At 37.3% G+C, this 24,763-nt stretch overlaps 1 protein-coding gene across 1 annotated transcript; it reads left to right on the top strand.

Moving 5' to 3' along the window:
• The first annotated feature begins 1,150 nt into the window (after positions 1 to 1,150).
• LOC140165780 (splicing factor YJU2-like) lies at positions 1,151 to 24,763 on the top strand. Its single transcript, XM_072189103.1, has 7 exons — positions 1,151 to 1,292; positions 10,958 to 11,058; positions 12,910 to 13,054; positions 14,765 to 14,941; positions 17,849 to 17,988; positions 19,941 to 20,094; positions 22,888 to 24,763. Exons 1-7 carry the CDS (start codon positions 1,269 to 1,271, stop codon positions 23,374 to 23,376), a joined length of 1,230 nt encoding a protein of 409 aa, XP_072045204.1. The 5' UTR covers positions 1,151 to 1,268; the 3' UTR covers positions 23,377 to 24,763.

Raw genomic sequence — 24,763 nt, 5'->3', positions numbered from 1 at the left:
AGGGTTCTGGAACCAATCCAAATAAATCCCATTCATTAAATATTTGTATTTTCTCCTGTCTTTAATGGAAATATCAAATTCTAAAACCAAATCTTCAAAGGTTTTAACTAAATTGTGACCCATATAAAGTTAGAAGAGTACTTTTAATATTGGCCGGTTATTTTGTACTATTACATAACATACACTAAAACACCAAAGTACGCATATTTCCAAACATCTAAATTAGCTAAAAATTTAGGACATGTTACAAAACTATATTTTCTAGAATTTTAGAAGAGTACTTTTAATATCGGCCGGTTATTTTTCACACAGCGACTAGGCAAATCCCCATACTTCTAACGTAGGCTATTTGTAGAGGTCACGCGTCAATGGGAAGAGCACTGTGTATTGTGTATAGGAAAACGGAACTGCAGTATGAAAGAGACCTTAGTGGGTATGTAAAAAAGCTTAATAAGCAACTAAAAGTGCAACTTTTTCTGAAAGCATCATTTTGGAAAATGTGATAATTTTTTACCAGCAAAAAATAATTTTCAAAATGAAGAAAATTGGGAGGGTAGCAAAAGGATTTCTCTATTCAAAGGTTTTTGAATTTTTCAAATCAACCTAATGCATGCAAAGAAATGTTTTGTGATTTTAGGTGAGGATCGAGTTTATCTTTTGAACCCTGTATATGTACCGTACCTGTTGCATTTTTATTTTTAGTAAGACAGAAAAAAAATCGTATAAAATTGTATTTTTCAACCCAACTATCTCATTCTCAGCGCAGAAAGATAAAGACTAAAGATAAAGACTAAGTTCTGAACCCGGGCTGGCACTTTCATCTCGGTAAAGCATAACTACTCTCTGACGATACGTTTGGAAAGTTGTGATGACATCACGTAATTAATTATTCATACCTCCTTCCGGGCATTGGAAATCACTTTTTTGACTCCACCACTGCGATTCATTCGTTCATACGACGTTTTGTTGTGATTGTTGTGATGGTAGCTGCAGATCAATCATTTTATTTCATTTGTCGAACGATTTGGAGCAGAACTTTACAAGCTATATAGCTATGCACTGTGTTCAAGTTTAATGTGACAAACTGGTGATCGTGCAGATCGTCTGACTTGAACGAAACCGACAACACAAGATAAGCTTACATACAGGACATACAAGTCTTCCGAATTTTGCACCCTATCACTCAGCTCAGTATTTATTTCATACAGTTTCATTCACAGCTGTGATCAAGTACTTGGTGATATTGCTACCAGCAAGAATCCAACAAGATGTCTGAGAGAAAAGTGTTGAATGTAAGTACAAATTTTCATGACAGTCTAAAATCCAGTTCACAGTTGTACTTTTTTGTACAAATTTCGAACGTTTGAGGACTTGTTCTCAAGTTATAGTAGGTAACCTAGGCAAACCTTAGTTAACACATTTACTAGTCAGCGAATTCGCCGAGACCGGGGCCCCAACACAATGCATATTTACATAGAAATTTGAATTTTTTTTCGAGAATAGGTGGGTGAAGGAAACCTACATAAATATGTTTTCTATACTTCACTTGACCCAAATATATGATGATTTTTATGGTGATAATCAAGTCGCACATGGAATTTTAGAGGATTTTGATAGCAGTTCCATTAAAAAAGCTGCTATCGCCATGAGACTAAGATCTAGAAACACCCCCGATATGCCGTTTTGGGGAATTTTGCTAGCTGAATCTTTTTGATGAAAGTCAATCTTTGACAAGATGTAACTTTGCTACGGAAAGTGCTATGAAAAAAAGGTTTTCAGTTTTGGCTTAGTTTACTCAAGGGCTTTAATTTGATATATAAAATGATGCAATTTGATGGCAAATTTGAATTCACCTAGTATACCTAGTTATAGCACTAGCAGGTCCCATATAGTTAAAGACAGAGATAAAAAGAATTTATCGCGTATGATGTCACTGTCAATTACGATTCTTGATGATTGGTTTACACAGGTTAATCAGCGCGTAAAAGGAAGACCGATCTATCTGGTGCTGATCGGAGTTCAAGGAATAGCAGCAAATGGCGAAAAAATTACGTACTTTTACAAGGCAAAAAGCAGCTTTTCTAGGCATTGTGGACATGGTGCCTTCGGTTAAGAAAGTTTCCTACTATAAACTCAGACCTAACTTTTGAGATGGTTTGCATGTCAAAAGGTGCAAAATTAACAATAAGGCGCCGGTTATAAATCCGCGTTCAGCAAGTCATCATCACGACACTTGTAAACAAACCGTGCTCGAGTTTGATTGACAGATGGCGTCAGACGCGATAAATTCTTTTTATCTTTGTCTTTCATTATAGGGCCTACTACATGTACACCCCTGGCCAATTTTGAGCCTATTTATGCATTTTCTCAAAAATATAAGCGCAATTGGTGACAAGTGAGATACATATATGTACTTATATTTATACACAATCAAACTCCTTACCAAGTTAAAATTATGCAAATTTCCTAGCACTGCCCCACGCACCCACTGCATGACACAGCGTGCACAGAACTGACGAATCGTGTGCGTACATGTAGGATCGGTGAAATTTTTGTAAAATTTGGTAAAAAACACCTCGTGCATATTGTCCATCTCCGTTGAAAAACTGGATCCTCCAGTACGAGGAACCCATACCGTGCATTTAGCTCTGCTAATCACGGTACCGTATCAGGATGATCTGTATGCAGAAAACTAGTGCAATGTAATTTCAATTAGAGCTTGTACGAAAACATTCAAGGCTCCAGAAGCTTCTTCTTCTTCTTCTTTAGATTACGGCTCAACACTCCAGGTGGAGAAAAGCGAGTCGGATATTGTGTGCGCGCTAGTGCTTGATTTGATGCTTGCTACTGGAAGTGGTTCTGTAGCTGTTGTTTAAATGCTTTTGGATCTTCTGTGCTGATGATTTGTTGTGGTAAATTATTCCAGTCTATGAGAGTCCTAGGTATGAATGAGTATTTAAAACAGTCTTTTGAGGAGTATAGTTCGATAAATGACTTGGTATGTGACCTCCTGGTGGAGCGCTTGACCGGGTGCAGCAGCGTTCGAACTGGTATGGATAAGTAACCCTCGTAGGCCTTTTGGAAGACAGACAGGCGGCGATCTTTCTTCTCTCCGCTAGTGTTCTCCAGTTTAAGTTAAGTAATCATGGCAGATACACTGCTGTGCCTATCGTAATCTCTCTTGACAAAGCGGGCTGCTTTCGTCTTTGTACGGCTTCTATCTGGTAGATTTGGTCTGCTGTGTGTGGATCCCATACTGCTGCACAATACTCAAGTGTTGGACGGACAAGTGAACGATCAGCCAGATCTTTAATGTCTTCAGTGCACCCGTGTAAATTTCTTTTTATAAAGCCCAATGATCTGTTCCCCTTTGCTGTCATGTGGTCAATGTGTTTGTTCCATTTCATGTTGTTAGCAATTTCGACACCCAAATATGAGTGCGAGTCTGTTTCCTGGAGGGTGGCTCCATCCAGTAAATATGTATGAGTTCTCGGGGTATGTGAATGTGTTATTTTCAAGGTAAAACATTTTTCACAATTAAACTTCATTTGCCATGTGTGCTCCCACTCAACTAGTCGGTCAAGGTCAGTCTGTAAGAGGTCTGCGTCTTTGTCACCAGAAATGGTTCTGTAGATCACGCTATCGGCTGCGACTAACCGTACATTGGAGGTGAGATTGTCAGGTAGGTCGTTGATGTACAGTAGAAATAGCAACGGACCAAGCACAGTGCCTTGCGGAACGCATGGATTTGACACTGGTCCAGTCCGAGCATTGCACCTCCTACAACTCCCCTCTGCTTCCGGAGCTTCAGGTAGTTAGACATCCAGTAATAAGTCGGTCCTCGTATTCCGTAATGGTCAAGTTTCAGCATAAGTCTTTTGTGTGGCACCACATCAAAAGCTTTGCTGAAATCCATAATCACAGCGTCCGTCTGTCCTTTCTTGTCCAAAGTCTTCACAAAGTCGTAGGTCGTAAGTATCAGCTGGGACTCGCATACGAACGATTACTGGCGAAAGCCATGTTGGAAGTCGGTCAAAATCTAGTGCTTGTCTAAATGGAGCATGATGTTGAATGAAGTACATGCTCCATTACCTTGCAACAAATAGGCGTCAGAGAAACCGGTCTATAGTTGGAAGGCTTCGTGCGGTCCCCTTTCTTGAAAATTGGAGATATGTTCGCGCATCTCCAATCTGCAGGCAGATTGCCTGTCTCAAGAGAATGTCTAAAGATGGTGGTCAAGGCTGGAGCGATTTCAACAGCCCCCATCTTTAGTATGCGTGCCGGCACGCCGTCGGGTCCTGTCGCTTCCCGGGGTCAAGGTCGGTCAACAACTTCACCACACCTTTAACAGTGATGTTTATATCTGGCATACGAGTTACATTTTGTTTGTTTATCTTTGGCATGTTGGTAATATTCTCCTGTGTGAATACTGATTCAAATTGCTGGTTCAATATGTTGGCTTTTTGTTGTTATCTGACACCAACTGACCATTTAACTTCAAGGTTGAGATACCAAAAGAGTCAGTTTTTAGACTCTTTATAAAAGCCCAGAATTTCTTGTTGGAAACAGCACATGTGTCTCTGATATAATTACGGAACTTACCACGTGTCAGACGGTTTACAAACTTCCTTAGGGAACGAAATGTTTCCCAATCTTCGGAAGAGTCCGACTCCTTAGCACGATTGTAGGCCTTGTGCTTTTTCCTAAGGGCACTTTTGGTCTTACTGATCAAGCCATGGTATGTTCTTACTAGAAGACATCATCTTCGAGGGAATATTAGCATCCATTGAAGCAGTTATCCTATTTTTGAAATCAGTCCATAGCTCATCCACAGATACAAGGTCATGAGCAATCTCTTCAAAATCATTACTGATTTCACAGAGGTCAGTTTTGATTGCCTCCCAATTAGCCTTGTTGTAAAGAAACACTTTTCTAGGCTTACTTCTGTTAATGATGGGGTTTGTGTTGATGGTAATCAGGGGAATGCCATCATGATCACTCATGCCCGGTAATACCGAGACTTTCTCTACCAGGGTAGGGTTTGAAGCAAAAAACAGGTCCAAAATATTTGCTCCACGTGTGGGCTTTCTAACCACTTGGTCTAGCCCAAATTCATTTGAAATATCAATCAGACTACGGCATAAGCCAGGTTTAGGGCACTTGGACAATATGGCCTGGTTTTCCCAATCGATATGGGATAAATTAAAATCACCTCCCAGCCATATGTTGTGCCCCTTTGTCAAATCGATTTTTGACAAAGATGTTTGTAGACGGTCAAGGACCTCGCTACCTGAGTCGGGTGGCCTATAAAAGGCTCCGACAAGGATAGACTTAGACCCAACAATTTCAAATTGAGCCCAAAGGATCTCACATTGTTCATCCAAGTCAACCCGATGTGAGGCTATGAGATCACTCTTCATGGCGATAAAAACACCGCCATGAGGCCTGCCATTATCGCCTAGTGGCCTATCTTTTCTAATGACAGTGTATCCCGTTGGGAAGATCTCACTATTACTCACACCTTCAAATAACCAAGATTCCGTACCGATTAGGATATCTGGTTGATGAGTGTCAAGGCATATGGCTAGCTCGGCCACTTTGTTTTTTACGCTTTGGAAATTTATTACCATCACCTTCATCTGCTTGGATTTTTTAGGAGAGTTTGGATGTGATTTATCAGACCATTTGGTACGTTTTCCACCTGTATGCGTACTATCGGAACATTTTGTATTTATGGGCGACGATGTTGCAAGAGGTGGATTTGCAGCAATTGGAGACTTGATGTCCTCTTCACTACTGATAGAAGACAGTGTGCCAAAACTGTTGGACAAAAGGGTGGTATGAGAACTGAACAACGAGCTCGCAAAATTTGGTAGCCCACAATTGCAACAAATCCACGTTATGTTACTATCTTCCAAGGAGGCATACACCTGTGTGTCCATGTTCATGCAGTCAGCGTGATACCACCTATCGCACGAGTCACACTGAACTGCGTATCTACCCCAATCACACTCTTCCTCACAGATATTGCAGGGAAAATCGGGTCCGGGGTTGGTTTCAGTATCACCTGAACTCATGATATAAAGTAAACAGAGGTAGACCAAAACCAGTTTCTTACCGCGACTGCTTTGGGCTTTGTTTTTTACCCAAGAGAGTTTTTAAATCAGCCGGAAAAACATAAACACAAGTGTTAAGGGAGTTTTGGATTGGCACCTTAACACGCCAAATCTTGGATTCAAAATTTGCATCAAAGTATGAATTTCTGGAGAGGGTGATTGAGTTAGTCAGGTTGTAATACTTGTCGACAACTACTGGTGTTGAGAAATCTGTATCTGGAAACCCCTGTGGTGGTCTAAGTTTTGATGACCACGACATGGGGAACATATGACACAATTGGTATAACATGTGATCTCCCAACATTGGAATCGTATGAGTTCTTGCTTTGCATACTGATCATTTGAGCTATGACATCAAGAACATGGGTACAAGTTTTTATGTTATGAGTACTATTGTTTTTTACGCTTGAGCTCCCAATATTTGAATTGTATGAGTTCTGATACATTTTTTGGAAGACATTTGATTGATCATGGCCATTACTAACACTTGATCTCCCAATATTGGATACGTATGAGTTCTTAATTTCGTTCACAATTTGACACTTGGTAACATCATTATTGCGTTTAGCTAGTAAACATGACAAATGAGCAGAAATTGGGACTAAGGAATAGTCCACCGTTGACCCCAAGTACAAGCAGATAATCACTGTACTCACGACACCGTAGAACCCCATGGTGATGTTGGAGTTGAGGGTTACTCGTCACAAACCAGTCCTACTTGCCGCTACACCCGGCACTGGGCGCAGTGTTTAGCACAACATAGTGATGACGCTGACGGCGGCCATCTTGAAAATCAGCACTACCAGAACCATGTGACGCTGGTTGAAGAAAGTCACAAAAATCTCGCTTTACTCAGTGCATAAAATTCCACAAATGAGTCCAACGGGTGCTATAAGTTGGCAAAAACACAATTCGCAGTAGATTTAAACAAAAATCTGCCAACAAAATGGTGAAAAATTAGCAGAAAATAATCAAAGACACGGAGCGATCTTTTTTGCTTCCGACCTCGATGAGGGCGCTACACATGTTTGTCATAATATTAATTTACAAGCCTTGAAATAAGCGGACTATAACCAGGAGCAATTTGTTTTTTAACATTGCTCCTGGTTTACTGAAAATTTACAAGAACCAGGAGCAATTTCTGAAGAAACAGGAGCAATTTTCAAATAGTAAATCCTTTTACTGCATATAAAATACAGCATACCTGCACTACTGCATCAAATTCAAAACTGGAACCAGGAGCAATTTGTTTTAGAAAATTGCTCCTGGTTCATGTGAATTTTACAAGGACCAGGAGCAATTGGTGGCTTTACGAGAGCAAATTTGCTCCTGGCGCCTGCTTATTTCAAGGCTTGTTAATTTATACGTGTACCGGTACGGGTTGTTGTACTTCTTACCTAAACGTTCATGTTTGAAATTGTAATTAAAGCCATATTATAACATTTGCTGAGGAGGACGCCCTCACTGAAATTTTTTAATTCATTTTTTTACACGATTAAATTGTACTTTATTAAACCAATATAGCCTGCAAAAATCAAGACTCTAGGTGCTGTAGTTTTGTCAAAATCAGAGATTCAGCCCTTTATTATTACGATGGAATTGTTAGTCGAACGCATACACGATGTTCATAACACACAGTACTACGCGGCGTGCGTGACGGTGATATACACAACAAAGGGTCGTACCACAACATGACCGAAGGAGTGGTACGTATTGGCGACATGTGCGCTGGTAGTAAATTCCAATTTTCTTTGCTTTGAAGTAGTTGTTCGGCTCAAAAATAAAAGGGATATATCTGACAGTAAAAGCTAACATTTTATGGCAAAGAAATGCTAATCTATTTTGTTTGAAAATGTTATAATATTGCTTTAATACTCCATTATGAATCCAGAAAAAAATTAATATTCATTGGTACACGATCCAGTGCAGTGAGTGTCAAAAATCCCCGGAAAATAAGTCATAAATCACAGCGATGACTGAGGGCAGTCCATAGAATTAGAAGTTTACCCAGTCTATGTTTTGCGTGAGCACTACGTCACTTGAATTTTAACGTACCGTACAATGTACGGGATTGGAGACTACCAGCCAAAACTTGGTCAGGTCAAGAGGTTACCTTGAACAGAATTATGATTAGTGCCATAAGTTAACATACTGTAACAACTTTTCCCATGCGCTTTTTTCATCTTTTGTGGCGATTTTTGCATACAATGCAGCATTATGGTTCTTTATAAGGACCTCTAGATTAGTTTGATGAACAATTTAGAGTGAGTATATGTGTAATTTACTGACAAATCAATGCACTCAAACTGAGATGGCTCTTCGGTGCAAACTTAAAATAGGGCAGCATCAATAACGAAAATGTCATACCGATAAATGTCACGTCTGTTTTGCCCGTTTTTTTAAGTTTGCCTTGCGAACTAGATCCTCCGCAGTAAAATCCATCATGACCATTTGAAATAAGCTCTTAACATTTATCATGATATGATCAATTAATATCGCGATAGATTTTGCGGCGATATCGCAACATGGAAAAACTTGCCGATTGCCAATCACCCTTAATTTAAGGTCTACTCACAAACATTCAATATTTGTGATAATTGAACAAAAATGTTTGGGTCATCAAGTCGAAATCATGGACTTTGTGATGTACAACATTGTCATACAGTAGGCCCCCTACTGTAGAGAGCTCAAGCCAGAATATTTACAAATAGGTAGTACTACAAATAAGGTTAAAGTTGCCCATTTTCACAGATTCTATCCAGATTCCTCTCAAGTTAAGAACATTCTTTAAAAAAATATTTCAATTCAACTTCAAGTAAATGGCCGTGCGTCGTGAACTGGTGTTCTCAATAGGGTGGTGTTGTTTCATATTTTAGTACAAAATGACTTATTTGTAATAAGCAAGCACCTTTAATCATTTCTAATGCCATCAAATTGACATTCATTTTAAAGCTTATAGTGTACTCCTTAATTTGATACCAAACATAATATTCTGAGGTTTTTAATTAAAAAGTTGCAAGTAATTAAGTAAACGAAGCCGCAGGGTGGTGCAATTGGGATACAGAATTGGGATACGGCACCATGTAAAGTCTATGGGAGAAATGAGCACTCTGCTCATCAAGGTTTTTCTATTACAACAATGAATAAAGTCATTAAATAAGATACTGCCTAAAGGCCTGGAATGTACTCTTTAATTAGGTACCAAATTTGATGTTCTGAGATTTGAAATAAATAAGATTTAATTAATTAAAAGCGAAGATGCGGGTGGTGCAAAATTGGGATACGGCACCATGTAAAGTCTATGGGAGAAACGAGCACTCATCAGTTCATCATGGTTTTCTACATTACAACAATGAATGAAATCTTTAAATCTCTACTTCTATACTAAAGATCTATTTTTTTTTTGTAATTAATTAATTAATTTTAATTAATTAATTAATTTTAAGTAATTAATATAATTAATTAATTAATTTTAAATTAACACGGATCTTGGGACACCGAAATCTGAAGACAACCATCTCAGGTTTTTTTTTAAACTGCCATAAATCAATTGTAATTGATTTTAACAGGCCTGTATTAAATAGCCATAAAATTAAATAGTTTATTAAATTAATTATTAATTATTTAATTAATTAGGCCTAATTAATAATAAATGATAAATAAATAAATAAATGCTACAGACCAAAATTTAATATTTGCTCAGCCATTTTAAAAATGGACATTTAAAATAAATATATGCACACATTTATATTTTATAATTGCTCACAGCAGAGACTGTCTTTTGGAATTTGCAGGAGAGCATTTAATAGCTCTTCTGGAGCCTTCAAGGAGAGAATGATCAACTAAAACAAGGAGAGCTAAAAATGACTCTCCTATATCAGATTTAAGGAGAGCAGAGTGATTGCTCTCGCTCTCCTCAGAAGGCAGCCCCAGTCACTGCATGTGATCTATTAAAGAGTGTCAAGAGTAATAACAATTCAGGTGAATTTGGATAAAACAACACAGCCCTAAACATGCAACCTCTTTGGATAGTATAAAAGCAATAGAGCCTGAAAGTATTGCTAGAAAGAATCTGAAGTGAGTTAAACTTGTGGTTAATACCCATGATACCTGTAGTTTTTACATGTTTGAAGTCAACACAACAGATTAGTTCTTTTAATTTTTTTAACTGAACAAAATGTACCGTACGTCTTTTATGTCGGCATGTTTCGGTGTACTGTGTCATCACACCACAGAAAGTACCCTATTTAGGTGTAACCTTATCAAAGTAAACATTTTTAGGATGGTTGTTGCTTGCACTTTACAAATATATTAATGTTTTTAAGAATACACTATGATTTTAGTATAAAGAGGCTCTTTTAGCAATTCAAATATTATTTTTGTATTTTCCTCAAATTTTGATGGAAAAGTTTGTAACGTGTCATTCCGTGTATCAAAAAAGTACATCAAGTATACATTTTTGGGTGGGCTATATACCTCTACTTTGCACCAATAAGGTTGTTTTTTAGATAGGTGCTAGGGTTTGGATGTTACATGTTTTTGAGGTGCTACTTTTTGACAACTTTTTCATGCATATTTGGGTTTTTACCTGATTTAGACTTACCCCTACTGAAAATTGGATGCCATTTTTGGAAAGATTGGACTTTTTCCATTCAGAAAATGTTTACTTTTGCTATGAAAGGATCTATAATTTGGAAGTTATGAATGTTTGAATACAAAATGATCCACGATCCTAGAAATTTACTAACGAAATGCAAAGGACTACCACTTGAAGACACACGGCCAAGTATCTTTGAAAATTGTAAATTAAATGTACATGTTTGTATCTTGTTGTTTTTCAGAAATATTATCCTCCGGATTTTGATCCATCCAAACTACCAAATTTACGGCAGTCTAGAGATCGTCAATACACTGTGCGTATCATGGCTCCTTTTAACATGCAGTAAGTCACTTTCAATGGATAATAGCTTAAATCAGATAATATTATTAGTATTATTATTGTTGTTGTTGTTGTTGTTGTTGTTGTTGTTGTTGTTGTTGTTGTTGTTGTTGTTGTTGTTGTTGTTGTTATCAAATTATTATTATTATTATATAAATATCAAATTATTATTATTATTTAGAGGTTAATGATTTTGCATTGATATTTTGAGGGTACGGTATTGTGAAAAATATAAAATAAAAAAACAGTTAGAGGTTTCCCAATATCCGAAAAATAACTGATGCGATAGCCGTCACTTTTCACTTTTTTAATTCCATATCTGCATAACATTTTCTTCTTTTAAATTTGAAAACAAAATACAATTTTGACTTTATCTTTCATTTTCCCTGTAAAATATTGAATAACCGATTAAAGGGGGTAACCCTATTGGTTTTGGATATGGATTGTCTTTAAAATTACATAATAATATCAAATATCGCCTCCTTTATGCTGCTTTGTGAAAAAACGAGAGCATTTTCAGCGTAAATGTGAATAAATAGCCAAATTTGCAATCCATTTACCTTGGTATACGTGAATTGCATTCTGGGCAGGCAATGACGAATGCTGACATGCTGTACAATGCCCGGCCCGTATTGAACGGAAAATGTTTTTATTTTCGTACCGTTTCAGAAAAAAAGGAAACAAAATATATTTCCCCTTGCAATATGTACATTTCAAATGAATATAAAAAAGTTTGGGTAAAAAACGGAGAGAAAAAAAACCTTCCGAGACCGGGTTTTGAACCGGGTACCTCTCGGGTAAAGAACAAACGCGCTCGTCAATTGAGCTATTCAGCACACCACGCTTACTCTTGCCGTTTTAATAACTATATATACGGCAAACCGTCTCCTCAGCAGTTAGTGTGGTTCGCTTTTTCACAGAATGTGTATGACGTGAAACCAAAGTAGCTGTTGCGGTGACTGATATTTCGTTCACAATTCCTCCCAGAATTCCAAAGTATTTACCATTGTTTACAAACTGGTATACCTGTAAAACCCGCTGTGATTCATGATTTCTCCGGAAATACATCGACTTGGGCGTCAAATTTCAGGATAGTAATGAGAAAAATAGTATCTATTATGTGATACCAAAACCTCATCAACAATGAAAAAAATCGGGGGATGATGCTGTCGATCGGGTTACGGACCTTTAAGAAAATACCACTAGCTTGTTGAAAACAAGTAAATGCATTGTACAAAGCAGTTAACCACAAAAGGACCTAATTAGTGCTCCTCTAATTATTATAAACACTCCTAGTGACAACTAAACTTCCCATTTTTATCATGCCCCTTTCTTTACAACTTCTGTTAAATGTCTACATACATGTAAAATGTCTAAACCTTCTGGGCCTCAGATTCGACAAGAATCACAGAATCGACTCTCGTAATGATTCTTGTAACATTTGTTGCCAGAATCAACTTCTTTCATTGAATCATACAATAAGTAATGCGACTCAGATGATTTTTGATAACTCACATTTCTGGCACGAAATTGAGGCCCTGCCTCCCAGCCTATAAGATTATGATGATTTTGACTTCAGGTTTCGACTTTATTTCTTTGTTAAATATGTGCCCTCCAAATGTGTAATTTCCAAACATCCAACACACTAATTCGATAGCATTTGGTAAATTTATGCTATCCATTCCAAGAATTCATTAAGATAGTGATTTATTTGTATATTTTGGTACAAATTTCAATCTGGGATAGCTGTGAGAATTTTAACCCTCTCCTCAATGATGTGCAATCATTATTTTATTTTATTTATTTTTTATTTATATTGCATTTTCACATGTCCTTATTACGTTTATATTTCAGATGCAAAACTTGTGGGGAGTACATTTACAAAGGAAAGAAATTCAATGCTAAGACTGAAAATGTGACGGATGAAGCGTACTTGGGTTTGAGGATTTACCGCTTCTACATCAAGTGTCCAAAGTGCATCTCTGAAATCAATTTTAAGGTAAATTTTATTTAATTTTGACTGTACGTGATTGCTGCAAGCAGATAAAAATGACTTGTTCATCTTGTCAAAACCAAATATATTTGCTGACCTGATAGTTTCGGCCATCTAGGTCTAAGGCCATCATCGGAGTGATGGTACATTTTTATATGATCCACTTCTGTAATGTAGTGTGCCCACTGTTGGTGAATTTCAATGAAGACTGATTTTAAACCACAGAAAAATGTCCTTGCATAATTTGGTGAAATGGTGCATTTAAGTTGTTGTTTTTTAAACAAAAAATAATTCAAATTAACTGCACATGAGATCCTATTTAAATAATTATTATGTGTAGAGGATGCACTTGTAGGCTGCTAATAACTAAGTTTGGAAATGAAGTTGATTTAATTTGACAAGAATCTTGTTCGGAGCACGGTGGCCGAGTGGAACAGGCTTCGACTCATAATTGGAAGGTTGCGGGTTAGAGCCCCTGCAACGCCATCGTGTTGTGCCCTTGAGTAAGGCACTTTATCTCGATTACTCCTCTCCACACCGGTGTATAAATGGGTACCGGCATTCGTAAATGCTGGGAAGGTAACAGACTCGCTGTGGAGGATGTGTAGCGATCCCCTATAGCAACATTACATGGGGAGTCTAGCCCAATCGCTAATGAAATATATATCGTCGGCAGAGTGCTACACTATCGTAAGTGCTGTTTGGACAGTTTTACAGGAGGAGCATTTTTGTCTTTAGCGTAGCCGTTTGTTTCCAAATAGCGATAAAATGACATGGGAATGTAAAGCAATTTGATTTTTAAAATATAAACTATATCAATGTTGTTAAAGTTAATAAATCGATGAATTATTTACTGATTTAGATGTCGTAAGTGCCACATACGATAGTGTTACACTCAAATTGAAATGAGTGTAGAGTGCGACAGTATCGTATGTGCCACATACGATAGTGTAGCACTCAAACAGAAATAAGTGTAGAGTGCAACACTATCGTATGTGCCACATACGATAGTGTAGCATTCATTGCTAAATTAGGATATGCGTAATATCGGCTCAAATATCCAATATTTTGTCATTTTATGTTTCTTAAAAAGTGTTAATTTATTTTGGCACATAATATTTACAATAGCAAGACACCTTTTGCCGTAATGTTATCTCTCAAGATTTATTACTGAATCTAAAATTAAAACCACCGGATTTATCGTTATTACCAGTCATGGGAGCTATGAACTTAGCCAGCATGATGACAACGCATACAGCAGTCAGCGTCACAGCCAGTGATGTGTTAGAGACTGTTTTGCACTTACGATGGTGTAGCATTCCGTGATTTTGTTGTTCAGGCCCAATAAAGTAGCGTATGTGGCACATACGATGGTCTTGCAGCAAATGAAAAACAAAATTAGCGTGCAAGACTATCGTAAGTGGCACATACGATAGTCTTGCATGCATTAATTAAAATTGCATTGCACTTACGATATTTTATTTTATTAATTAAAAATAATTAAGCAATTTTGAAACTTAAAACCTGGTTTAAAATGTGCGTTTTTATATGGCCTTCCATAATTCATCAAAATCTCATTTTGGCCAAAAATGTCACTTACGATAGTGTAACACTCTGGCGACGATATGGGCACTCTGATCACTCTTTATACAGGATCGCCTTCTTTACCTTACCTTTACTTTAGAATCTTGTATGTGTTTTTCCTTATCTTTCCAGACTGATCCACAAAACACTGACTACACTCTAGAGCATGGTGCCACACGACTCTTTGAAGCATCCAAAACCTTTCAGAAACAAGAGGAACAAGCCAAGATAGACAAAGAAGAAGAGGAGGCCAATAACCCCATGAAAGTACTCGAAAACCGTACCAAGGATTCAAAATTGGAGATGGAGGTTAGCAAGTGATTCATAAACACATGAAGAGTTTGGATGCAAAATACCATAAAGACCATTTTCAAGATTTTGCATTAAGGCTGCAAACATCTGCCCTAGATAATGCTAGCTTTTGATTCACACCATACATGAAAAATCCAATGTACTCCGGCGTTGAAATGTCTTTCCGCACCCCCTATAGCCGCAGAAAATGTTAAATTGTAATGATAGTTTATTTCGTTATTTTCCAGCAATGTTTTGATTTTGATTAAAACTGATTAAAGGTGTTATAGATAATATTGAAGTAAATAAATAGGTTTCAAGTCGGTATTATTTACTAAAAATTCAACAATTGTTAGTGTGGAAAGACATTTCAATGTGAGAGTATATTTGAAACTATGATGATTGATGAATAAAAAAAGCACTGTGATTTATAGTAAATATTTTATATTAAACAACAATACAAGTGCGTGCAGCGAATGAGCGCACACCCTAGACATACCGTAATTGACCTTCACAGCCTAGATTAGTTCCCCAAGTTTTGTACAGGTTACAACGAGACAATTAGCAGCAAGTTCCTTGTGCAGGGGAATTTTAAGCTAGCCAGCGTCAGGGTTGAAACCCCCAGCTTCTCACACACCTTGAGCTAACTTGACTGCTTAATGAGGGTATAAAAAAGCACATATTTTCAATACATTCTTTTATATTTGATGAGTTTGCCCTAAATCACAATTCTCAAATAAGAGAAATGGCTGTATCTGTTTTTGCACATGAGCGCTCATGTTGTTACAAATACTCCTTGTTACCTGTTGACACCAATAAGTAGCAATCCGTTATTGGGCATACGGTACAAGAAATGTGCTAAAAGTGAAAGTGTAATCCAACTGACCCCAAAATAGATTGGCAACCCCCACATGTTTCCCTTGTTACTTCCATTTCAGGGTGGTCCTTAACACCAAGTAGAACATACATTTACAAGTTCATTAAGCGAAGGGGTATGCACGTTTGGACAGTATTTATTGTGGGACATTAGAGCAAATCAGACATATCGAATTGCATTCTGAATACGAAGAATGGCCTTCTGATATCAAATAATTTTGATTTTTTGAAATTCGCAATGTAATACTCATTTTATGGCAAATCATTAAAAATTGATATTTTTGATATTTAACAGTACTCAAAGTAAACTTTATAAATATGATGATTTCTACCTAAAGTGTATGTAGATGGGATGAAAAGCCGACGATCAATTGAAAATTTTGACCTTTCGTATTGAAGATATGGATTTTTTTTTCGCAAAACACCAAAAAAAATTAGGTCTTTTTGGAAAAAATCCATATCTTCAATATGAAAGGTCAAAATTTTCACTTTAAGACTATATCATTAAATTTGTAAAATTTACTTCGAGGACTGTTATATCTCCAAAATGTGAAAAATATCAAATCCTACTATAATTCACCAGAATCTGTTTGTTTGTGTGTTTGTGTCTTTGTGTGTCTGTTTGTCTGTCCGCCTCTTTTCTCGGAGACTGGGGATCGCGCGTTCCTCAAACTTGGTGGGTGGATGCAGCTTGGTATGAGGAAGAACGAGTTTATATTGGTTAGCGGGTCAAGGTCACCCAAGGTCATCCAGGGGTCAAATTAGTAAAACTGTTTTCTGGGAGACTGGGGCCATACGTTCCTCAAACTTGCCGGGTGGGTGCGTCTTGACCCGGGACAGAACAAGTTCGTATTGGTTAGTGGGTCAAGGTCACCAGAGGTCATCTAGGGGTCAAATTAGTAAAACCTGTCATATGGGCATGAAACTTGGTGGGTAGGTGCATCTTGACCTAGGACAGAACAAGTTTGTATTGATTAGTGGGTCAAGGTCACCCAGGGGTCATCTGAGGTCAAATTAGTAAAAACTGATTTCCGCCTATTTTCTCGGAGACTAGGTGTCGCATGTTCTGCAAACTTGGTGGGTGGGTGCATCTGGACCTCAGACAGAACAAGTTGGTTTCGGTAAGTGAGCCAAGATCACCTGAGGTCATCCAGGGGTCATATAAGGTCAAATTAGTAAAACTGTCGTATGGGCATGAAACTTGGTGGGTACAGTCAACTTTTAGAGTCAAATTTTTGGACGGTCATTTTGGGGTCATCCGGGGTCACCCAGGGGTCATCTGAGGTCAAAATAGTAAAAAATGTCGTATGGGCATCTAACTTGGTGGGTACAGTCAACTTTTAGAGTCAAATTTTTGGACGGTCATTTTGGTGGTCATCCAAGGTCAAATTACTAAAAACTGTTGTATGGGCATGAAACGTGGTGGGTACAGTCAACATTTAGAGCCAAATTTTGAAAGGTAATTTCGAGGTCACAAGGGGTCATCTGAGGTTAAATTAGTAAAAACTGTCCTATGGGCATAAAACTTGGTGAGTACAGTCACCATCAGCCAGGTAATCGCGACAGCCGAGAACCGCCAAATATGGGTAACCGCCTAGTTTTAATAATTTGTCATAAAATTTGTATTATATCGTGAATTTCATAAAATGAAAATTATTTGATATCAGAAAGACATTCTTCATTATTCAGAATGCAATTCGATAGGTCTGATGTGCTCTCATGTCCCACATGCTGTCGAAACGCTCAAAACGCTCATTCCAGTTCCCTTAACTGGCTATAATTCTTTCAATCTCAAGAGAACAATAATATATATTTTTGTATTTTATTGAGAATCCGATTGTGAGTATTGCTAAATGCCTTTAAAAAGGGTTGTGCATGTGGAGCCATAGTGGTCGATTAGTGCAGCAATATTTGGCTATCAAAACTTTTCAGAATCACCAAGTGACCAGTCTAGCTGGTTTCATATGAATTTTAGTTGTAAAATATACAGTACAGCCATGCAAGATCGGTACAGACTTGAATAAAATTTTCTTTTGATTTTATTCATAGGTGATAGAAAACTTGGAGGAGCTGCGTGAATTGAAAAGCCAACATGCCAATGTCAATTATGCTGACATACTCAAACAGAAGGCGGAGGAAGAGGAAGCTATGTTACAAAAACAGGAAGAAGAAGATGAGGCGGAAATAATGTAAGATGATAACCTGGTAAAAAATTGGAAGTTCTATAAATGAAATTCATAAACTTTGCATATATGTACATGTACATCCGAATCAAATTGCTTGTTAGATGAATTAGAGTATCAAATCAAGTAACTTTTCTTCCAAATTTGTCTCAGAATTTCATGATTTTACGGCAAAAAACTAAAAAAAGTAAAGAAAAGGGAAATAAAAATGAATTTGCTGTATGCCCTTCCTCACATAATGTGATTTGACAAAGGAACTATTGCCATGCTTTTCAGTAATGCACATATCAAATGCAACCCCGGCCCCTGGAGACCCGGGAATGGTCCGGGACTTGACATCATATGACCCGGGATTTGACTCAAAATGTGCCCGGGGAGCCGGTGTTGGCGGGACTGGTGTAAGACTTGACTTGGCCAAAACCCCAGGAAATTGGGCTGGGACTTTACCCGGACGAGGGCCGGGATTATGTCGTAACATACCCGGGGTTTTCCAACCAGTAAAATGGGCCGTGAACATGGCCGTGGTTTGCTGCCCAGATTTATATGGGCTGGGGAATCCTATCACTTGGCCGCACTTGAGCCGTTGATGTATTAATAATCCACAGAGTCGCCACATTAATGTTAGGCCTACTGTTCATATAAATCCATTCCAAAAACGAAACCTTGGCTGTTGTTTCCACATTTTGCAGTAGCCCATGTATCTGCGATTTAGCGGGACTCTAAAGCATGTTTAACCAGACCACACTGGCTTCTTGACATGCACGTGCAAACAAGAGCCTGCTATACGCTTATAAACTATTTATGCCAGATGTATTGGTTTTTATTTTTACGTTATTTTTTTAAAACAGTTTTAACCACCCGCCGAGAGTAAAGTTTAAACTATTAGGCCTATACTCATTTGATTTTAAACAAGAAACAAGGTAGGCCTATTTGGATGGGGTATGGGCCTTTACGGAATAGCCTCATTATAATTGAAGTTGCATTTTGGATTCGTTGACATCAAAACAATCATATATAGGTCTATAATATTATGTGCTTAAAATTTTTATGCAAAGATCGAACATTCGCCACTCCATACCCTAGACAGATGTAAATGTAGTGATCTGTTTCTTTCATATCTTTGATGTTTTAATCATATAGACCTACATGTAGGCCCTATATCAATACAATATTCCTGAAAATCACTGAAATGTAAGCCAAAACGGTGTCAAAATAAATGGGTATATCAAATTTTCTGATTCCATGCCTATAGACCACTTTACATCATTGTTTATCAACAAAGGCGAGGGATTGGTCTGTTGATATGCCCGAACGAACCGCTTCATTGTTCAATGGCTTTCTTATATGAAATGAGGTGGGATATTTAAAATACACATGCCCTGAGCAGACAGCCGACTACGATGCGCACGCACACTGCAGGGCAAAGAACAATGGAAAGTACCGTAATGCGTGCGCATACTGCCGGGCAATGACGTCACATGTCAAGTGGTCTATAAACTGTTCACGTTGAAGCCTGTGCGTTGATACTCAAACAGTAAATCAAGTAGGCTGATCGGCAGTCCATTGAAGACATACCTGCCGAATTTTGAGCCCATACTGACAAGATTGCCGCGATATTAAAACCATATTAAGATCCAGGCCTATATCCGATGCTCAGGGCCGGGAACTTGGGCCGAGTAATACCCGGGGTTTGCATCTGTTTGCATTGGATATTGGCCCCGGGTGGGCTGGGAGTGGCTGAGAGTTTTGCCCGGGTGGGTCCGGGACTGGCCAGGTGTTTATCCGGGACTTGAACTTTTAAACCCAAAATCCACGGCCCACGACCCAGCCATCCCCGGGTCCCCAGGGGCCGGGGTTGCATTTGATATGTGCATAATAATACTTTGTTTTTTGCTCAATTCGCTGATGAAGATTTTTGTTCAATTGTTCAATTTTATGTAATTTCAACCCAATTTCAGGAAACACTTTGGTAAGACCCAAGGAGTAACAATCAAAAGACTTGTGGATACAGAAGAGGATGAGGATCAGGTAGAAGCATCACCTAGCAACAGAAGTAGCCATGGTAACAGCAGTACCCATAGTAATAAGAGACCTACTGATTTTTTGACTGAGGTAAGTTTTGTCAAAAGACAACAATTATGAATAACCATTGATTGTGCAGTAATTGTCAGTAATAACAGATTCTGTGTGTGTAAGTTTCATAGCGTAACATGTGTTAGATAAATGGCATCCAAGGATTTCAATGTTTATATGTCACTAATTTTCATATTTAATTAAATATGAGATTATGTTGTACAAGTCTAGAATTTACTCACATTTTAGATGTTTCATATGCCCTAATCAACAAACTGTAATGACTTCAAATTAATGAATTCATATGAGAAAGTTCATTCTTTGTCAAATTTGTAGCCCATGGAAAAGAAAATAGTGTATCAACAAAGTATATCAGTCAAACTTCAGTTTTATTGTGCTTGTGGAAATCTGTTGAAAATCAGTGTATTCTGTGTGTAATGCAATTTAACTGGTAACTGGCTCAAAATATGCTAAGGTGTCATATTATAGCCATATATTTTGACATCTTTTTTTTAAAATAATAATTATAGAAATGGAATATTTGCTAGTTTAGTGCCAAGTTTAGGTAGTAAAGACATAGCATACACAATTTAAGTAAAATCCTTTCACTCTAAATAATAAAAAAAATAAAAAATAGCTGTAAAAATGCCTATTTTTACACTTTTATTTGTAACATGCCAAGAGACGCCTTTTTTCAACAGCTTTTAATTTTTTTTATGGATCCTTACAGAAATTCATGTGACCTGTTTCCCAAAATGGTGCAGTAAACCAATCAAAAAAACAGAAAGAGGCATTATGAATTATAAGTTAACAGATCAAAAAAAGGATTTAAAAGTTTGCCTTGCGTATGTTACTATTGTCTGTCAAACTTTTGATTGATTTTGAAGTCCTCAGTTTTTATAAACAAAGACTTGAAGCATAAACTAAAGGGTAAATCTATTGTAAATAACTTCATTTCTCCATATTATAATCAATTTGTAAGTGGCTGCCATCTTTTTTGAACATATAACAATTTTAAAATTTTTCTTGAAATGTCTGTCAAATAGTAACATACGCAAGACAGTGCTGTAATTCCTGCTAAACTAGGGTGATACAGCTAATTATATCCCTCATTAATATATTCTCGTTCATTAATTGGTTAAACGAGTATCATGTGACCAAAAATAGTTTTGCTATTTTGCAAACTTGTTAACAAGACGATTGATGAGGAGCGGGTACTATTCAAAGTACTATCTCCGGGAAATAGTTTTACTATCTCCCTCTGGCGCGTCCCGGAGCGCGTATGACCTCATAACAGCGTCGCAGTTACTAGTGGTCAATGCAACTCGCCACATCATGCGGGATATCAGTACCGGCTCCGGGGTATTAATGTGTAACAATTCGTTTTGTCTTGCGAAGCACACAATAAGCAGCACAGAGATGACAGAAGTGCAACTAAAATACGGCGGTTTAATGGCATAATCTGAGTTAAATCAGGATCAGGATCAGTATCTTAATATTGATGGTGTAATAACAGGGAACATGTTAACATGGTTACTCGTTTCACGGCGGTATTGTAGAGGTTGTCACACATTTTTACGGTAAGCTTTAGCCACTCAACTGTGTGCGTGCTTTGTCATGTTTGTGCATTCAATCAAAACAAAGCAAGGCCGGCGTAGCCTTGGCTAGGGCCTAGCCTACATTTATGCCTAGGCCTATGCCTTGTGTTTAATGAACAAAGAATATATTAATGAAAGATATAAAACAAATATTTACTGCTCTAAATTCGGGATCTGGTGGAATCTATTGGTCCCCTCGGTGAACTGGAGACCGTGAGCCTACTATTTTCCCTCGACCTGGCGGTCTCGGGAAAATAGTAGGCTCACGGTCTCCAGTTCTCGGGGACCAATAGATTCCACCAGATCCTCAAGCAGTAAATATTTGTATATTATCTACATGACATAGCATTTAGCTCCACCTAGCTTTGTGGCACTATCACTTTGTGAGGAGAAGCTTTTTTGATGACACAATCCATTGTTAAGTGTTGTCTGTCCAACATTTGTACGCAAGTAACATACGCAAGATTTGTATGTGTCTGTCAAAAGTAACATACGCAATACGTTTAAAAAAATTAAAAATCACTTGATGTTCACATTATGATGATAGTTTAGAGTTTATAAAAGTGTTTTAAAACATGTGATTTATAAACTGCATGTGATCTTTATTCAATTTCCCATCTTGAACTACTGTTTTTGCCAAATTATTATTCTGTATGTTACATTTGACAGACATCTTGCGTATGTTATGGCTTGACAGACACACATATTTTATTTATAACAATTTATCCTCCTTATTGTAATATTTGGACACATTTTTTCCACAATCAGTTGCTGTAGGTCCTACACCTAAATAACCACAAAATACCTTATGTAATACTTTATAAATTTTTATTTGATTGCAGAAAATCATCAAAATTGTGTCTGTCAAATATAACGTACGCAAGGGCTAGAAAATTAAATTTGTGAAGTAAATGGTCTATAACTTATCTTTCTTTTAGTGTATTATGAACGATATATGTGCATACTATAATTTAAACCTGGTTGGAGACCAAAAGAAAAGAGCTGGAAAAATAATTGTGTGTTACACTTTTATGACACCTTAGCTTATTTTGAGCCAACTGTACACTTAGCAGTCACCTTTCCAACACACTTGCTTCCACTGACACCAACATAGTGTTTATAGTTTCACCATTCTGAGGCAAAAACACAGTTCTTGTCCCATGGTGAATTTTCCAAAACGTTTATAAAATACTAACTATTCTCTCTTTTTATTTCTTTGATTTCCCCCATGTAGGATTCTCCAGGAGCCTCGCCTGTTCCAGCTAAGAAACAGAAGACATGGGATGTGAGTGTGGGAAAATTATCATCAACCAAATCAACTTTAGCAGGACTTGTTAAAGTCAAGAAACCTTCAAAATCAAGCGTAGAGAGTGACAGTAATCCGAACCCATTGTCACAAGACAGTCCCAGTATCACTCAAACTGTATCCAAACCAAATGAGACTCAGACTCAAAACTTGGAAAGCAAAAGCTCATCAAATATACAAGAAAAGGACTCTAAAACTAACAAAGACAGTGAAATTGACACAGAAGAGGCCAGCGTGGGACCATTAGATAGTGCTGGCATAATGAGTAGCATTAGAGAAGGTTTGGTGAAACAACAAGGCAAACAATCCGTTGGTGTGAATCGAATGAGGACTGCTAAATCAGGTGGCTTAAGCCTGTTGGGTGGATATGCAGATAGTGACTCATCTGCCTCATCAGATAGTGATGAGGAATCATAATTTATTGAGACATTTGCTGGATTGACTCGTTGAAATCAAATAGATTGTTTTAAATCACTGCTTAAAACCAAACCAGTACATTGTTTTTTAGTTACTGATTTAAATCAACATTAATTCCACAGTATTCAACCTAATTGGCACCCGTCTCCTAACAACCAATTTTTCAAGGGACAACTGTCTAAGCACCCCCTTTTCGATGTGCCTGAAGAAATAAAATTGGGCAAATGTTTCAATAAATATACCAATTACACCTTGTAGCTTTTAGGATTAGGCCAAAAAAAATTGTTTGTTTGTCCTCCACAGCTTTGAAAGAGGAGGTGCGGGTGTGTGGATGGTTTTGTTTTTCGGATTTGGCATATTGCTGGACCTAGCTAGAATTAAATGCTACAATAAATCCATGGTGACTTAAAAAACCCATTTTGTTTCTTTAAAGGTCCGTAACCCGATCGACAGCATCATCCCCCCGATTTTTCTCATTGTTGATGAGTTTTTGGTATCATTTAATAGATTATATTTTTCTCATTACCATCCTGAAATATGACGATCCAATTTGATGTATTTTCGGAGAAATCAAGAAACAAACAGGCTATACTGGTAACCACCTTCGACATTCTGGGTAGGAAAAAATGATTCTGTGAATAGGAGCCGTTTTACTCCCATGCCCAATTCGCACAAACGGAAATAGTCCGAAATAATGAGGGCGCTATAATGATAAATGCTTAAAACAAAAATAAAGAAATACATAAGGGATAAAATAAATACAAAACAAGACCTTATCTTGTTAAGTATGATACGAGGAATATGAAAAAAAATATGAGAAAAAATGTCCGCCACTATAAAATTAATTAATTAATTAATTAAAAATATTATAAAAAAAACATTTTTTCATTAAAACAAATCCTAAAATAAAAGATAAGTGTAAAATGTACGTGATGATAATATACACAATTAAAAGGAAATGTATCAGGGTCAAATGAAAACAAAAAGAATGAGATATTTTGTCACAAGAATGATGAGCGTAGTGGTGTGGCGAAGCACTCGACGGGAGTGTTGTTTCTGGATGCCGGACCACAATGCAATGCATGCGTACCAACGTATTGGCTTACAAATTGTGCTAATTATTCACTTTTACGCTGAAAATTTTCTCGTTTTCTCACATAGATGCATAAAGGGGACAATATTTGAAATTGTATGTAAGTTTGAAGACAATCCATATCCTAAACTGATAGGGTTACCCCCCTTTAATATGCAAAGTTATAATTTGTGTTCATGTCATGGTCTTATTGATTTCAAAATGGATATAAATCCAAGTGTATTTTGAAGTCATTAATAATAATAGACTATGACATGAACACAAATTAGTTGCATATTGAAGACACAAAATGGT

This window comes from Amphiura filiformis, chromosome 12 (genome assembly GCF_039555335.1).
Source record: "Amphiura filiformis chromosome 12, Afil_fr2py, whole genome shotgun sequence".
NCBI classification, from domain to species: domain Eukaryota; kingdom Metazoa; phylum Echinodermata; class Ophiuroidea; order Amphilepidida; family Amphiuridae; genus Amphiura; species Amphiura filiformis.
This window is presented reverse-complemented; position numbering and strand designations above follow the sequence as displayed.